This window comes from Labrus mixtus, chromosome 12, assembly GCF_963584025.1.
Source record: "Labrus mixtus chromosome 12, fLabMix1.1, whole genome shotgun sequence".
Lineage (NCBI taxonomy): Eukaryota > Metazoa > Chordata > Actinopteri > Labriformes > Labridae > Labrus > Labrus mixtus.
Window position 1 is genome coordinate 5855062 of NC_083623.1, and position 19078 is coordinate 5874139.

Below are 19078 nucleotides of genomic sequence, written 5' to 3' on the forward strand. Positions count from 1 at the left end.
TCTCAGAAGCGGCCGTGAACAATCCGCCCGCAGCGTTTACAAACACAAACGACTTTGAACGCTCACTTCTGAGAGTGTGTCTGAGTTTCCAATCGGCAGCCAAAGCACTCAGAAGTGGGGATGTGTCATTGCCTGTGCTGTGGAGGGAAAATTGCATTAGTGCGCGAGTGTGTGTTTGTGTGTGTGTGTGTGTGTTTGCTCATGCATATGCATATGGAACAAATACCCGGCGATGTGAAATAAACAAAACAACAAGGAAGCTGTCAGCAGATAGAAGACGGGGTCACAAGAGACGGTGGTGATGGCATGTGCACACGCTCGCACGTACTCACACACAGGCTAAAGTGCACACACAACTACACACACAGCAGGGCACATCTATAAACAGAAGTCGGTGGAAAGACCGACTGCTGTCATCACATCACAGGCGAGAGCAGGGAGTATATTCACGCGTTTGGATTTGGAAATAAAATGACAGAAATCTGACTACCTCAAATGCTGCCATGATTCTCTCTGACGTGTTTGTTCACAGAGAGAATAGTGGATGATGGTGACTTCTGGTTAACTTTTGTTTCTGGGCAGAGAAACTTTTTGGTTTTCTGAAGTAAAAACAAAAATCATGGAAAAATAATCTAAAGGTAAACCTTTTTATGACTAATTCCTCAAGGCTCCATGGTAGGGTGTATTTAAGCTGCCTCAAATAAAAATATGTTATGTAAAAATAAAAAATAAATGCTCTAGCTCTCATCAAAAAACCTGGCTAACTATCAAACTAAATCAGGTATTTTCTGCCAACCTATCTCTCATTCATATCTTTTGACAGGAGAGTGAAGACACATCAAACAGGCTACTGTTGTCATGGTGCTGATGTGGATTTCTTTGTTGTTGATATGTTTGATGAAGAAATTTGCTGTTGAGACCGACTTGCTTTCAAAGAGTATACTTTTTATTTAAGCAAGAAACAGAGTCACTGGTCACATCTGACCAGGAGGATCATGAAGCCAAATAATGATCTCTCTCGAACATACAGAGACAATCGCCTATATGCACCTAAACATCTGCTTTTCGTCATGGGTCATAAAAAACATTATGTAACACATCCATATTTGGAAATTCTCCTACACAACACCTTAAAGTAAACATTCAACTTGAGGGGACTCCTGAATCTCCTTCAGATACAAATTCTCTCCAGATGTATACGTTATAAACTTAAAGGAGCAGTATATTCTCTCTGTCCTAGATACTTCAGACACTTCAGTGCTTTCAGGCTCTGTCTGCTAGTTTGCACAGAGGCAATCAGGAAAAACGCCTTGAAGTCGGGGGAATCCGCTCGTGGCTCTGCTCTCACTGTGCGAGTGTGTGCAGCCGTTAGACCAAAATTTCAAACATGCCAGAAATTCATCCGACTGGTAAGGAGCAGCAGATTAAGCTGTGATTTTGAGCTCCTCTGTAACGACGCGTGATCGGGCTGAAATCCCAGCCGACTTCAAAATCAGTCATGCAACTTTAAAAATCTTGATCAGATCGGCCAGAAATCTTGAAGTGCATGCCCTGCTTTAAACTCCTCACAGGAGCTTTTAGCCATATTTTCATGTTTTTTCAATATGTTGGTGCACAGCCAAAAGTATGAGTTTATTGTGCAGGTTTTGTCTTTATTTTATACCTAAAACACAATTATTAAAAGCTGATATTGTCAGAGGTTTTATGTTATGTTATCATGAAAGCCCGAGAAAGAAAAACGATAGTTTTGGATAAAACTAAGTCTTAGAATTAAACAGAGAGAAATCCTGACAAGGTGTTAAACAGCAGTGTGTGTGTGTGTGTCCGTGTGTGTGTGTGTGTCCATGTGTGTGTGTGTGTGTGTGTTTGAGTGTGCCACAGTCAGCAGGAACAACATATGGCTCCATTAAAAATAACACAAGTCAATTACTAGAGCAGGTTAGATCTGCCAACACAGCAGCACAGCCATCAATAGAAATACTTTACTTTTATGACACAACAGATTGAGCAAAACAGAAACAGCATGTACAATAAATCCTGATACAAAGAAATAAACGCTCGGCTGTTTTTCTTTCATTTTTTTTTATGGATTAAAGTACCGCAAACCATCAGCCACAATGGAAATCATACAACAAGCTTGCTAAAATCAAGCGGTTAAAACCATTTATTTTCTGTTCTCTCTCTCTCTGTTTGTCCACCTCAGTCTGCTTGTGTTATAAAGCGGCGCTTCTTTACATCTCCCTACGGGGTCCTTTTCATGGTTTAAGCACCTGATCCAGAACTTTACTGTTGTGGTTCACGGGCAGTATCATTTACTGACATCGTTTATGCAGGCAGCTGTTTTTAAGGGAAAAGATTTTAAACTGCTGTAAACTTTCTGGACTGATTTGTTACTGGATCATAGAGGAACATTTAGCTGCTAAAATTAAACTGAAATTTCTCTCAGGAATCGGTACAGTAAAGAGCAAAAACCAGTAAAAAGAATGGACCTACATCTACCAGGTAGTTAAAACATTTAAATGTCTGTTTGCTTTTGTAATGCTGTATGGTTTCTTAATTAAAGTCTTCATGTATTTTAGGTTAATATACCTCCTATTATTGAAGATGAATAACAGAATATGTGATCGTATGTCGTTGTTATATTTATGTTGCTGTTGGTTAAACTGAGTTATGGTAGTTTTAAGAACACAACACCTACAGTTTAAAGGAAGAACGTGCAACATTTTACACAGAAATAGAGCAGAAATCAATTTAAATGTCTCTCTGAGCCATGGCTTTCTACAATGAGCGAGAAGCCTGAGTCGAGCCAGCTGTACTGTTGTCCATTTTTAACAACTGAGATCAGGGCCAAACAAATGGGGCAACCTGACGGAATAATAAATTGCTTGAATGTCATCTACATAATTTAAATATTTGGGCACATTTAGTGGCAGTTTGAATGACAACATGAGAAAAATCTACTTGAGTAATGGGACCATTTGAGCATCATAATCAATAGGTATTAAAGTCCTACTTAAATAAAAGAAGGGTACGGATGTTAAGATCAGTGGTCATTCTAGGGTCTGTTGGGGGCAGAGGAAAAAACTGGCAGGGGGCCCTCTAGCCAGTGTTCATCCCATTTCTGTTCTAAATAATAATTACCATTATAAGCATTAGGGCACTTTAATATTCTAATGTCTTGCTTTCTTTTTTCACTCCCAGACAGATAATTCCTCTTCGTTTTTCTTCCTTTACTTTGACAAATGTAGGTTTTCACAGAATAATGCTTAGAAGTGCAATGAGGGAGAGTGCTCTCAAATGGGGCCCTCTTAGGGAGGTTTCCTACTGTTGTTGTAAAATTTGCTCATTTTGAGCCACTGCTGTGATATAAAGTTTGTAAGCCGTTGGGGGGCCCCTTACCGACCTGGGGGCCCCGAGCAGTTGCTGTAGACTAGCAGCGCCTTGGCTTAATATGACAATGTTTCACTTCTTAAGAAAAGAAAAGGTTGGACACACACTCAAACACACACACACACACACACACACACACACACACATAGCATTTTCATACCTGCCAGAGAAGACGAGACAAACTAGAAAATGTTCAGTAACGAGTCTGCTGTCAGGAGTCAAAGGGCCTCGTACCATTTCTACCTCGCCAACCCTGAGGCTGTTTCTGCTCTATATTTATGACTGTGTGTGTGTGTGTGTGTGTGTGTGTGTGTGTGTGTGGGCAGCTCTCGCCCCAGGCATATCAAACTCTCAGCATGTGAGGATGGACTAACAGGCATCAAGCAGACACACACACTCACACACACACACACACACACACACACACACACACACATGCGCGCGCGTTATGATCACACGGCCCTTTTCTGGTCTGATCTCGACCTTCACATGACCTGATCTCAACCCGCTGTGATTATACAAGACCAGGACCAGAGCTCCCACCGTGACAGAGGGAGGGAGGGATCTGACGAACGACTGCAGAAAATAAGGGAGATTGGAAAAAAACAAAGAGAGAAAGAGGGAGGAAAAAGAATAAGATGAAGAAAAGCAGGAAAGGAAAAAATAAATGGAGGAGAAAAGAGGGTGGAGAAGTGGAATGAGGAGGAGACAAGGTAACAAGCAAAAGGAAAGAGGAAAGGACAATAAAGAGGGGAATAAAAACAGAATGGATAGTATGTGGAAGGGATATAAAAAGGGTAGGGATAAAATAGCATAGATAGAGATTGAAAGAAAGAAAGAAAGGACAAAAAGGTGGATATGGGGAAGAACAAGAAAATCAGGAGATACGTCAAGGAGTAAAATAGGAAAGGTAAAGAAGAGAAAACAGAGGAGAGGAAGCAAGAAAGGAGTGAAGTGGAAGATGACTTGAAAATGAGAATGATAGGAGAGGAATGGATGCAAAAGAGGATACAGAGAAAAAAGATTAAGGTGGGAAAGAAGAGAAGGTAACAAGGGAGGAGAAGAGGAGGAAAGAAGAGGACATAGGACAAGACAGGTGAAAGGAGAAGAGAAAGAAAGTGCATGAGAGGGGGAAGAAGAGGAGAGGAAACAAGATGGAAAAATAGGAAATATAAACGGAGGGGAAAAGGAAATACACGGGAAGAAGAAGAAGAGGAGGAAGGATTGTGAAAGCAGAATTCTGGGTTGTTAAGCGTCTAAACATGTGAAGAAAAACCGTAACGAACGCTGAGTCCCTCCACCTCTGGACGGGCAGGATGACGAAGCTGCTGGTTTTGTATCACCATGACTCTGCACCAGTCCAAACCAAAGGCCAAGAACAGCCAGAGGGGCTTCAGGTGTAATCTCACATTTTCATAATGAGAGACAATGAGCTGTAAATCCCTGCTGTAGAGCCAGAGGAGCTCCTGGCAACGACACGGAGACTATTAAACAGTCGTCTACTTCTTATAGAGCCCTTGAATAAATGTACATGGTGACTTTCTATTATTGCTGATTTATTCAGTACCAAGAGGACAAAATATTAAGTTCAGACTGATTTGAACGTGGAGTCGTGCTTTGTATTTAAAGAGTGAATTTTCTCGGGTTTTCTCCGGATTTTTTTCTCCGTTGAGCAAAACGCTTCAACATGGATATAATTAATGCACCACTATCTCCCGTTTGTAAAACAAGCTTTGTTGAGTGAGTAAAGTGAAAGAACATGAAAGGATGGTTTTCCTGTCAGACACAGTGCCAGTGCCCTGCAGAGCCTCCTCCGTCCTCAGTCCGCGAGAGAAAGGAGTGAAAAGCGAAACAGGGGCATCGGGATTAAAAAAACAGTGAGGGTGTCCACAGACAAGGGCTGAAGACCCCCGTTTCAGAGCGCTTCTCACCGACGCTAATTTTTTCTAGGTTAGAAAAGTTAACCTCTGCTTCCCTCGGTAATGTCCATTAGATTTGTTTTAGATACATATTTGCTTTAATTTCAGGAAATATCACCAAGAATACATAAAAACAGTGTTCATGAGTCGTGTCCTGGCAGCTGTAGACAACTTCAAATTGTACTGTTGTTGTAGGTCCCGCCCCCTCTTGATTCTGATTGGTCACTGAGGGAGAAGGGAAATTGACAAGCGTGGCACTGCTCCAAAAAGTTGAACTGTTTTTTTAAGTGAGAGCGCTGTGGACACAGTGACAAAAGTCAGCTGACGCCGAGGGCGTTTTTAGCGTCCAGGGTGATTCCCATGGCCTGTTTCCCTCGCGGCATTAGGACACGCAAATATGTAACAATTGAATCAGGCTGATTGTGTCGCTGACCCTCGCTCACGTCGCATGTCTATACAAATCTATCTGCATAGGAGGCAGAACAGGGGAGCTGCTCTACCAGCTCGGACATGTGACGGGATTAAAAGAGTATAAAATGTCGACCCTGCAGTGGACACCATGGCACTGTCAGAATTGCGATTCACTAGAAATGCCATGCAGGTTAGCGTGACGACGACTTTTTGTGTTGATCACCGTCTCTTATATTAATAAAGTCCATACTGAAAAGCCTTTTTGTTTGAGTTTATTTAATTAAGCAGTTTATTGGAGCTCTATCACGTAACATAAGTAACACAGTGGTCATTAAATACCTCTTGTACATTTTATTCACTTGATTACTTTGTTATTATCTCCATGGGCTGTGAGCCATGAGGGGAGCCCTGTGTGTGTGTGTGTGTGTGTGTGTGTGTGTGTGTGTGTGTGTGTGCGTGTGTGTGTGCGTGTGCGTGCATAAGGATGTGTATGTTGGTGTATATTAATTAATGTGTCTCTCCGTCTGCATTCAAAACACACAGCTGCACGTGGAGCTTCACCATTTGACTCTTGACGCTCAGATTCTTCTGGTTCACATGCTACGCTTTTTAATGAAACGACTCGTGTGATGCCGTTTGGTGTGTGTGTGTGTGTGTGTGTGCGTGCGTGTGTGTGTGTTTGTGTGTGTTTATAGCTTAAGCAGGATGTGCTCTTTATGTCTGAGGCAAATATATGGACAAAGCAGCAGATGACTTTATGACGTTGTAAAGTTTTTATAGTTTTTATATTGTTCTTTTTAGTCCAGAGGTGTTTGTGGATAAATTCTTAATAGTCAGTGTTGTGGGCAAAACCGCTGCCTATAGCTGACTTACAATATAAAAAAAACCTTTCCTATACCTAACCTTTTATCTCAACATCATTAAGTGAAAAAAACAGCAGCAGAAAAACACAAATATTGTATCGCTTGTTTGCACTTGAATGCACTTTGAGACTAAATTCAATATGTTTTTGATTTATATTCACCTTTTTCTAGACTTGAATTTATTGCATACTTACAAATAAAAAGGATTTAGACTGAAAGTAGGAATCGACAAAACAATTACACCAATACTTCATGTTTAAGGGTTCAAATTTAACCTTAAAACTAAAAGATTGCAACAATAATAATTAAAAAAAAATCACCATTCAAAACAGGAAGTCCACTGACAGATTCAACACATTACAGGGAGAAAAAAAAGACACCTGAAAGACCCATTGTGTTGATAATTAATGTGAGATGAATATTGATGTATATTGATGTAATATGATAATGTTGTTCTCTGTTGGTTTAGCTCAAGGACACTTCAGAGCAGTCGGGATATTTTGACTTGGGGCGACATTTTCAGGGCTCAGCTCAAAGACGAGTAGTCTGACTGTAGCTGCTAAAAGCAAATTAATTGCAAGGAGACTCTCAACGCTCGGTGGAAACGCCTGCACGAGGATGTGTTTGTGTATGTGTGTGCCTTAGGCTAATTAGTGGTGGCAGTACACACTGGGGACAAGTAATGCACGAGGTGAGACACTTGTACACACTTTAAGTTTTATCTTAAATCCATTGACTTCATGTGTGTTTCTCTCTGTTCAGCACTCTGCACACACACACACACACACACACACACACACACACACACACACACACACACACACACGCACTCTTTTGAGGACATTACATTGACTTGAATCGATCCTCTATACCACGGATGCCCTGACCTTAACGATAACCCACTCGAGCTTAACACTTGACCTGAAGCAGACCTTGACCTCACCGCAATGACAACACTTCAGTCAATGTTCCAGAGAGGAAGATAAAAGCCTCTAAATGACCTGCTGCCCTCCGGTGAGTCCCATAACGCTCCATGAATCTCTGTAAACAGCCGCACAATCATGACAGAGTTGAATAAGTTCCCATGTTGTTTTTGCTTCCTATCACACCACATGAGCGTCACTTTGATCGCAACAGTTCGTCTGCCAATTCCTCCGCTTTGATCGGCTCAACAACATCAGGCCGGTTTCCACTTCCAGCACCAGAGTTTGTTTTATGAAACCACAGAAGAAAAAATTAAACCAAGCCGCTGAAACTGCTTTTATTTCCAGACCTTTTCCACCGTGAAGTTGAGCTTCCAACTACAAACGAATTCCAGGTTAAGTTAGAGGGAAAAGAAACGTGTTTCACATGCAGATCATCCCAGACATTTTCAGGGGATTTCTGTAAGTGTGAAAGCACTAAAGCAAAAAAGCTTTTCCCCAAGTTACTTGTTAAAGGCATGACATTTATAAACATTGATATAACAGATGTCAAATATATACCATCTAAATATATCGATAAGTATAACGCTCAATCTCAGAGAGAGTGAAGTCAAACTCCCTCTGGGCTCGTTGTTCTCAGCACTGTGTTCATAAGGGACGGAGCTGCGCTTCCTTCAGCTTGTCCAGACCCGAGCCCTGCAGCTCAAAGAGAAAGATAGATGGCCCCGCCCACTTGGAGAAGCTGAGTTTTGTGAACCGAATAAAGTACTTCTTTTGGTTATAGAAATATGAATCGAATCAGCTTCGGGCTGTTTATCTGACCGTGGATCGGTTGTAGAAACTGCTGCTGTCGGAACGCTCAGGGGGGCGACGGGGAGGAGGGGAAGCAGTACGCTGAATGAAAAGCTTTGTTTGACTTGTGCTAAATTGTGTCATCTACTGGACATCTGATCTGAAATTTGAATTATAAGTTTAAAGTCTCTCATGGGGCGCTGATGGCCTAGTGGTTAGTGCGTGCACCCCATGTACAGAGGCTTTAGCCCTCCAAGCGGGCAGCCCGGGTTTTAGTCAGACCTGCGGCTCCTTTTCCCGCCTTTCATTCCTGCTTCTCTCCCTCTGATTCCCTACTCTATCCACACACATTCCTGTCCAAAAGAAGGAATAAAAGCCCCAAAAATAATGTCAAAAAGCTTTTCGGAATAGGAATAGGACAAGGTTCCCTCCACAGTAATAATAATTCCAATACCAACAACTTCAACTGTCCTGTATGGGTCAAACCCAAAGATACAAAGATGGACACATCTGCTGTAAAGCTGTATGTTCAGAAACAATTGCAGAAAATACCTAAAACAAGCCCACAATGAAGACCATTTGTGTCAGGTCTTGGGAGACAAATGCATGTTGACGTGCAGCAAATGAAAAATCATACAAAAACAACACAGGGGGACAAAGAGCGGTGTGTCTGATGGATTCGTACTGCAATCCATCCTGCCACGCAGTGTTCCCACTATTTTACCGCCCCTCTAATTCCGTCCTCTGAGCGAGGATGGATGGCAAACGCACCAGAGCGACCCACACACCTTTCCTTCAACTCAACTGATCGTCAGCTCTCCTGCTATCGAAAAGGAGAGACAGAGGAGGAGAAGGGATGGAAAGCTGCAGACGACAACAGAGAAATTAGAGTGCGGTAGGCAGAGTAGCGGAAATGAGACGGCAGAGGAGGAGGGGGGAAAAAACAGTGATTGAGTTGAATTGCGTTCCTGGCTTAGCTTCTGGGTGGAGGAGGAGAGCGAGTGATGTAGGGCTGAGTGGGGAGAAGGCTGGCAGCACTTCACACGGCTGCAGAAAATGACATCCTTGCTGCAGACAGACAGGCAGCGCAGCGTCACATGTTGTTTTCCCCCCAAGAAGAAGAGATTGTTCCTCCAGTGTGTGTTGTCATGACTGTCAAACACGTCTTACGAGGAATGGGCACTTACTATTTCTTTGTGTAGAAATTTGTGTTTTCATTCTGATACGTGGCGCAAAGATCGCGCAGAGTCAGAGAAAAAGGGAGCAAAAGATGGAAGCATTGAGAAGCGGTGTCGTTTTCAAAGTTTTCAAAGTTTTCAAAGTGTTCCCAAAAATTGGCAAGTTTGAACATCTCCAGCTCAAAGGCGACTGAGCAGTCTATAAAGAAGTGATTTGTATATGATAGTAATCTGCTTCTCCCTAAAAAGGAAGTGTGACGGCTGGCGGGATTATTTTCAGTGGAAATGTTTTTTATTCAAAGAAGTGCTTTGTTTTTGTATTACTGAAGACGGGTGGGTGTGATGGATGATGGTAGATACAAAGCTCAAAACCAGGGTCGTCATTCTGAGTTTTACACATCCAGCAGTTACTGTATGGATGCACATGAGCGCTGAGATCGAGAACAGCATCACCGGGACTTTAACACGATGTGTATCAGCCAGAAGTCCACGTTACAGCAGAAATAGTTTGTCCTCATTTATCTAGCTGGTAACTTTGAATCACAAAAACAGACTCTTATTTCACTTGCTGCATGTGATGAATTAAAACTTACAATTAAATGTACAAAAAAAATGCACCAAGGCCCCGTGTCCAGCTAGCATCTTTTTTCAGTTGTTTTCAATGACTTGAGAGCTCCAAGCATCTTTTTCCAAGTGCTCCGGCGAAGTGCTTTGAGGTGAAAATCTTTAAGCTTTTCAGAGAGGCAATGTTGACGTCAACGCCGCTCTTCTCAGCCAGTCAGTCATATGGTTGAACGGTCGGAACTCGTCACCTCTGCAACCAACAACATGGAGGAGAAGATGGTCTTTTGCCGTTTCAGTTCATCCAAAACTTTACGACATGTCAGACAAAAATGACCATATCAAGGACAGAAAGGTTCTGTGTGTGTGAGAGCAGATCGGACACTAGATGTTGCTGGTGTTGATGTTTTTCTTTGATCATCTGGCGAGCTGTTGTCAGTTAAAGAAGCAGAGTACAGGAGAACGCTTTGCAACAGTTCAGTTTCAGGTATAGGATCAATATGTAAGATACATAACTTCTGAATTAAATCATAAAAGGACCTCACTATATCATCACACATGCTATGTTGAAGTGCTGGCCTCTCTGACAGTATGTCCTCCTGCAAGTTCAGATTCTGTTGCGTCTGTCTGTATTTGTTTGGACCAGAGAAGGACAGGCGGATTTAAGACTCCCCCACACAACCGTTTTGGACGCCCCTCTGTTTGCCAGGCAAACGGCAAACAAACCAGTGTTGCAGTGATGGAAGCGAGGAAGAGAACTGGTTCAGGTATAACTGATTCTACCCGACCTAAAGAGCCTCTGCATCTTTCATAGCTCAGATCAATATTGGAGATGCTTTTGAAAATCGGGGAGAAGTTAGAACGCAGAAAGGTTTCAAGACCGATGCAGAGCTGGCTAAACACTGAAGCTACAGTGTCCACAACTTGGCAACCTGTGTGCACATCGACTCACTGGAGGAGGGGGCGGGGGAGACAGCTCTCTCCAGTGTTTTGTATTTGGACTGTAATGCCAATTTTAAACGCTGTCAGAGTTACATATTGCTCCTTTAAGAAGTGGAACTATAATCGATGTGACTATCTTCGGCTGATATTCAGAACATCACTCGGTCTTGTGAAATTGGTTAAGTATTTCCTTATTTTTTTGTAAAGCCTGGCCCACGCTAAAATGTTCAATTTTATACAAACTCAGTGTACATAAGTCGAATGAGAAATCGACCTCAACAATCAGTCCTTGGTGTTCTTACCAAGCTTCTACATCTGCTCCAAGCATGTCGGGATATCTTGACAATAAAGTGTCAACATGATTATTGGGAGGTGGATGCAGTATTGAAAGGGGATAGAGTGGGATTTACTGGCTTGACACATTTCTGTGTGCTTCTTAAAGCAGAAAGAAAAAGTGAATTGAATCACTGAATTAGATGTTAACGATCAGACAGTGTCCTGATCTGTGTCTGCTTCACCCTTTGATGCATAAACGCATTTTCCTGTTCAGACTGACGGAGGGTCAACCCGAAATAAATGCCAAGGCCTCGTCGCTCTAAATGCCAATCTATGTTTGGCTTTCACACACACCAAGAACGACCATTACCATCAGTATTCATCAGCGGATTGGCTGCATTGTTCAAATCGAACCTGCATCAATAGAGCTCTCTTTCACCCTCCAACCAGCCTTGGCAGAAACCTTCAATGTATTGATGAGTTCAGCTCTTCTGCAGGCTGCAGACGTCTCAAGGAAACTACTAAAAAAAAAAACTGAAAACACACAAACGGGCTTAATGCAACTACATTTACAGATGTAATAGACAAAAGTTATAGCTGTCAGGACGGGCTGCACAGTGATGCTCTGGTCTCAAGTATTAGTGTGGTCTTGACTACAACACTACATGTAACTGTATTGATAGAAACAGTTTATAAAATGCATTAAACAAACTTCATCACAGACCTTGTTCTTTTTTACCAACTTGCTTAAATATTTTAATATCTAAATCGAAAGCTTTGATTTATGGAGTATGGATATTTAAGGATACTCAAGTGGCCATATAAGGAACTGCAGTTTGGCCCTGGACGATTCTGCTTGGCATATAAGCCAAAAAAGAACATTGCACTTTTGTTAGTCCACTTTTCCAGTGTAGTTACTGTGTCATTTTCCATTACTGTATTTTTTAATTTAACCGATGTAAATATGTTGATTTTTAACTTCTATTTTTATTTTTAATAATTATATTCCCGACTCCTGTTTTCTTCAGCTGCTGTAACGTAAAAACTTCCCCCATGGGGGATCAATAAAGTTTATCTTTATCTTTATCTTTACAGAATAAATGTTTCTCTGGTGCCCCTTTCCTTCTTCTGCTTCTTCTTCTTGAGAAATAAATGTAAATTAAATTTGAAGTGTGTGAGTTAAAAACAATCACTTGATACAGTTAGCATGAACGTGAAAATATAATAGAGGGAACACCTTTTTTTTATTCCAGGCGTGTTTGATTCTGCTCTAAAAATGAGAATTTTAACATGAGGGTGTATGGGGACTGACTCACTTTCAGAGCCAGCCCCAAGTGGCCATTTGAGGAACTGCAGTTTTTTGGCTACTTCGGTTTTGGCCCAGGAGCTTTCTGCTCGGTATATTAGCTACCAAAACAACCACATCAGATTGACTCTTTAGCACCTCTTTAGTTCACTTGACATGAGATTGTTCTTTCTTTCTTGTTTTGTTTTCCATTAATTACACATCAGAGTTTGTTTAAAAGCCCTCCCTCTCTCTCTCTCTCTCTCTCTCTCTCTCTCTCACTCTGTGAAACTGGCATGGTGTGTTATTATTCCTCGTGGTGCTCCTCATAATGACTTGCATTAAAGATGCACTGAGACAGCAGCTTAAACCTTTTCCACGCTTTGGTTTGGCACGCTGGGCGAGAGGGGAAAAGGGGAAGAAGAAAAAAAAAAAGAGGGAGCAGAGTGAGGACGGGCACAGATAAGGGAAAGATGGAGAGAGTAAGAGCATGGGAAAGAGGAGGAGAGGAGGAGAATAAGAGAGGGGGAGGTGAGGGGAGAAGAGAGGAGGACAGGGGAAGGAAGGAAGGGGGGAGATAAGCAGCAACAAGGAGGGAGGACATTGACTTTTTGATGTGCTTTAATAGAACATCTCACAACAAGGCCGGGAAGAAATAACTCGAAAAGCTCACACACACACACACACACACACACACACACACACACACACACACACACACACACACAGCCCTGGCCACCCACATGACCACTGCTGACATTTTAATTAATACTGTCAGACTCCTTTTCTCTCGTCATACATATTGAATTGTGCAGCTGCCAAACATTCACAGATGTGACAGCAGCTGTGTTTCCTTCTGAGTGTGTGTGTGTGTGTGTTGTTGTTTTTTCCATGCACGCTGGGAAACATCAAATTATAATGTGACTGGAAGGAGCACTTTATAACTAATTCAGTTAATGTCTTCACTCGCCTATTATGAAGCAATCAGTGATGGAAAGACATTTGTTGAGGGATGACAGAATGACAAGTTGTGGGTGTAAATATCTTTCAGAGATGTGTTTGTGAGTACACAACATGTCTCCTTATTTGTCACCTGGCGGTCAGCGGGTGTTATTCATTCATTACATACATGTCTTTACATTTTATTATTTTATATCATAGGGCTGTCAGTGTTGACTCTTTAATCGGCACAACCTAAAAGTTCCTCACAGGAGCTTTAAATCAAAAACAAGACTTTCCCTTAAAGGCAGAATATGTGATTTTTTTGATCCAGCAGATGTCGCCCTTGAGCACCAGCGTGAAACCAAAACAACTCGTGCTGCATTGTTGTGTTAGCATGCTAATGCTAGCGATCTTTATTATGCTCGTATCTTCACACTGCATGTAAATTTACCTGAAATGAGCGTGATCTAGAAACACAGTTAAGCAGTGAGTACAGTATGTTATTCTTCTTTTCTCTAGTCCCTCAATTAAACAACTTTTATACGTGAGGGGAGGAGTCAGCCGGCCGTCCCGGTGATGTAAACAAACTGAAGATAGGACTCTGAAAACTCTGAAAACATCACAGACAGTGGGACTCGGGTGTTACACCCATTGTAGACAGTCATGACTCTCAGAGTTATTTTCAGAGGATATACTTGATTTCTATTATATTTAAGTGTGAGAAATCACAGATGAGGAGAGAGAGAGAGAGAGAGAGAGAGAGAGAGAGAGAGAGAGTTTCATTGATGTCTGTATTTAATTTCCTCACATAAACGACATTCTGTGGCTTTAAGAGGTGTCTGTTGGAGCTCTGCCACCAGGCCTGTCAGTAAAGTTGAAGTGTAGATATGAAGAGAAGAAACAGCTTCAGCGGCTTCAGGGTCGTTTAGAGAGAAAAGAAGAGGGGAGGTCGATGAGCAGAGAGGAAGAAAGCAGAATGGAGAAGTCAGCGGGACACCTCTCATCGCGTCTGACCATCATCCACCCTCTTCCTGCTCCCCTCCTCTCTTCTGACCATGAAAGCCGTCCTGAAAGACCGTGACGGCGATCTGAAATGAGCGATTTTCATCTGACGCTTTGTGAGTTGAGCCCTCGGCCTCAAACATTCTCTGGAAAAGACACTTGAGACGGCGAGCGAGGTTCTAATTGGCAGAGCGGGCTGTTATCTACGTACACGCCCGAGTTCAATCCAGCGACGCTCAGCGGGAGGCGAGATCTCTATCTATGCCTTTCATTCACAGCTTAATTCAATTGGAGGGCAATTATCGACCGCCCGAGGCTTCCAGATCGTCACCGGCTTTCTGTTCACATCAGGGAGTCCTGCGTAGTGGGATCCTCGTCGGCTGCACTGGCTGGTTGTCTGCGTCGATGTGAAGCAGCAGAGCAGGTGACGGAAATTAGACAAGGCGACTTTCTCAGTCACAAAATCAAGATTGTAAAAGATTCTGAGGCTGCGTTGTTTACAGACGGATGAGGTTAGACACGTCTAACAGCAAGGAACTCAACCTTCTGTCCTTCAGAAACATCAAACTGACTCGTTCTTCTAGCGGATAGTTTCATACTAAGTCACTCTTATTCAGTAGACACGTTCAAGTGCTGCACTTAAGCACAAGTCTGAATTACTTTGAATGTATTTAACCCCTCTATACCTTTAACCCCTCTAGACTTTGGAGAACAAAATTTAACTAAAGATGTTGTTTTTACTTTTCAAAAGTTTCCTTTTGGACCTCAGACTTGGAATTTGTTGCCTGATTCTCTCCAACTCTGCAAAACCTAAAATCTTAGCGAGTGTTTTAGTCTAATGTGTAGTCAAAAAATGTCTCATTACACTTAGAGCCATGTTCACCTGACAAGCGAAGACACATTTATTATCTTAAGATATTTGAGGTGAAAAACAAGGCCTTCATTTTTTGTAATGAGTAAAAGTAGCAGCCAACACAGCACTCAGTGTACTTGTTCATTTTCTTAAAAAATAGATCTAGATCTTCCATTACATTTAGCTTGCTTTATTATCAGCTGTTTTGACTCATTATGACCGTTTCAGGCCTTTTCATTCGTTAGGGTCTTTTACCATACTGCTCATGTGGAGGGGCCTTTCTTCTGAACGGGCGAGGGTTAGCCGCCCATCCAAAAGAAAAGTAGAAAATAGTCCACCATCGGCTGGATCAGAATTCAAATGTTTTTACAGAATCATAAATCCAGGTATCCTCCTCAGAATGGATTTTTTTTTCAGATTTGATACGACTGGATTATAATTCCTGATGAATTATGTACATCATTTTTGTTTTCACCTCAATGTAGTGCTGAATTTAAAAACGTAATATTAAATTAAATTACAACTTTTAAAAGGGACTCTAAGAGTACTGTTTGATCATCTTAATAGTGTAAAAGTTTGTGTAGTATGTAGACTCATTAAAATCCATCATGCGTATGCCAACAAAAATCCTCTCTATGTGTTGTTGTTCCATCTATTGAAGTTGATAAATGTCTTGGTAGGGGGTTGCCAAAATGATCAATAAGTCTTCTCCGATGCATCAAAGCTTAAGAAGCAAGTTTTTAAATTGCAAGAGAGCGTAAAAGTTGAAAGGTTTTCAGAGAGAAATGCCCATGTTGCAGCGCTGGTACCTAGTGGTTAGTGCATGCATCCCATGTACGAGGCTGTAGTCCTACAAGCGGGTTGTAGGCCGCTTAATTCTGGGAGCTTCTTTTTTATAATACATCATAGCTTATTAGTTTATTCTGTTTTCTAAAGATAACCTTATATTGTGATGTTACTAGTTACCACATCGGCCATTTAATCCATTGATGGAATTCTTTCTTGTAAAAGTGGATCAAGTACCAAAAATAAAAAGGCAGAAGTAAAGTACCATATATGTCCAAAGTTTAACCTCACAATCTTTATTTTATTTCCAAACACAGTGTGCTAGTATGAAGCCAGATTTCTGTATGAAGCCAGTCACTGTTCTGCAGCACTTGGCAGGATTCTGGATCCACAGTGGGTTTCCCGTTTGGGCCTCTGCGATATCTTATCTAAAGCCTGAAATAAGCAGCCGATGACTCTTGAGTTAACACATTGAGGGGAAAGTGGCAGAAGTTTGTGAATGTAGCTCCCAATTTAAGTCCACATGCGATGCCTCCTCTTCTTTCAGCTGCCGGCTCTCGCTAAAAATTTCAAAAGGTGAACTCCTCTTCCAGTCTCGGATCTCTTTGCTCTCAACCGACTGCTGAGCCGGCAAAACTTTACTTCTTCTTTGTTGAAACACACACACACACACACACACACACACACACACACACACACGGGTAGTTCCATTGCATTTTGTCTCTGGAGCATAAAAAAGCAGTGAACAGCTCAACTCCCAAGACAATTGTGAAATAAACACATAAAAGCATCCAACCTGTTTCATTCAAATAAAGAAGTGGAGTTTGAAGCACTTCAGCGAGTCCCCCCCCCGAAAACTCTCAAGCGGGAGAGCTCTCAGCCAATAAACAAACCACGGTTGTAATGATCGACAGCAGCAACACAAACATCTTCTGCACACAAACACAACAAGCACGTTGTGAGGAGCTGTAATGATGCAGAGACGCATTTTAAACAACCGACAGCAAATAAGAGCTGATAATGAGGTAACTGCCACGACCGCTAATGTCTGCTAAAATGTACACTGTTTGCAGGAAGACAAAGCAGCTTGAATGAACTCTTGCAGAGACAGAAAGTACTGCAAGAAAAGATATTTACAAATTCTCTCAATTGAGAGATCTTGCAGGTGATGATGCTCTTTTCAATTTGAAATAAAAAAGCACACCCAGAATCAGCGGAAAAACCAGCTAAAGAGATCAAGAAGCATGACTTACTTTGAGTATTCTTTGTTATCCTGGTCACAGCGAGAGTCCTTGTGTTTCTCCCAATCCTTGCCGTGTTTACACGTGGTCAGCAGGATAATATCTTCCCCGTTGTGGATGTGATACAGAGCGTTCCTCGTCTCAGAACCGATGCCCGTTAGGTATCGCTTCCCTTTGAAAACTAGCAGGTACTTCCTGGACGGCGGTGTGTTGTTGAGCGTCAGGTAACCCGCGCCTCCTCGTTTCAGAGGGTGATCCTTGGAGAACAGCGGGATGGAGACGTCAAAGTTTGGCCTGAAGTTGACCGAATCCGCGCTCGCCTTGGCTAGCATGGCCTGGCCCACCTCGAAGCCCAGATCCTCGGTGTAGTCCGGCCACGTGCCCGAGTAGAGGTTGAAGATGAGGTGGTTCCGGCCGTCGTTCCACGTCGGCAGGTTCTGGATGCGGAGCCTGACATTCTGCACGAACTGAGCCGAGAGCTGGTCCCTGTCCAACGTGTCCACAGCCAGCACGAACAGGCAGGCCCGCGAGGGGTCCGTGGTGTGGAAGCGGGACCCCTCGATGGAGGTCAGGATCTTCTGGTAGGTCTCTGAGATCTCGTCCCCTCTCTGCGGAGGGTAGATGTAAACCCTGAAGCCCGACTGACAGCGAGAGAAGTCGAAGCAGGTTTCCATGCGGCAGCGTTTGTTCTTGTAGATGTTGTCGCGGATCGCACGTCGCTCACGAGGCGAGGTGTGCTGGTGGTGGAGCTGAGGGCTGTCCTCCTGCACACACACACACAAAAAACACTATTAGGTTCATTTTAAGTTTTTTTTCTCCAAGACATTCCTCTACTCCTTTTTGTTGTGCAACAGCTGACAATATTTTAAATGTTACATCGTGTCAGAAGCTGAAGGTTTTTCTCGCACCTCCGTGGATTCTGACATCGGGTTTGACTGGGTTATTTCATGACTGAGCAAATAATTAAAGCTCCTGTGAGGAACTTTTACCTCTCGTTTATTTTATTTCCATGAGTTTTTCTGCTGTAATTTCCCCCTTGACTAATTTCAACAGTCAGATGTATCACTCACTTTGAGTCTTTTCTGTGTAAGATGTAAATAAAATCTGTTTGTTGCAGCATCGCGTTAATCTGACTGACACCTCCAGGCGGCGGTTTCAGACATTTAAAATAACTTTATAAAAAAAAAGGTATGTTGTCACTGATGGTTTTATTTGCCTTTTGTAGGACATTAAGAGACATCAGTGTTCATTTCAGTCTGTTTCATAAACAGCTAAAAACTCCTCACACGAGCTTTAACTTGTCAATAAAGTCCGTGAAACGCTTTTCAACTGAGAAAAGAATTCAGGAGAAGCTGTAGAGGAAAAAGAAAAACTGTTTATAACTCCTGTAAAAAGAGCTGATAACATAAATGGATCTTTGAATGATATTTTGTCTGCTAATAGTTGTACATCATAAGTCAGTATTAACTGGAGTAAACATTAAAAGCCAAATCGATTTGAACATAAACCTCTTGAATTTTACAACGTCTAGACATTAGGAAATGAACAAAAGCAGTACAAGAATATAAATAAAACAACGTACATTTGGTCATGAATGAATGAATATTATATGGCTTAAAATGCAGTCGTGAAAATGTAACAGAATCATAAAAATGAATGGTGTCAGTGATGCTGAAACAGATTCCCTCTGAGCTGTTTGCTGAGTCAGCGAGGC

The 19078-nt window shown here is 42.2% G+C and overlaps 1 protein-coding gene and 1 long non-coding RNA gene across 2 annotated transcripts in view; one reads left to right on the forward strand and one right to left on the reverse strand.

Annotated features, from left to right (window-relative positions):
* LOC132984747 (exostosin-1) overlaps positions 1 to 19078 on the reverse strand; it is a 191348-nt gene that overhangs the window by 167089 nt on the left and 5181 nt on the right. The window contains exon 3 of the mRNA XM_061051682.1: positions 17377 to 18128. Within this exon, the coding sequence (XP_060907665.1) occupies positions 17377 to 18128 (752 nt within the window). The remainder of the gene's footprint in view (positions 1 to 17376; positions 18129 to 19078) is intronic.
* Positions 1 to 19078, forward strand: part of LOC132984754 (uncharacterized) — a 296934-nt gene that overhangs the window by 98051 nt on the left and 179805 nt on the right. The gene's annotated exons all lie outside the window — the stretch shown is intronic.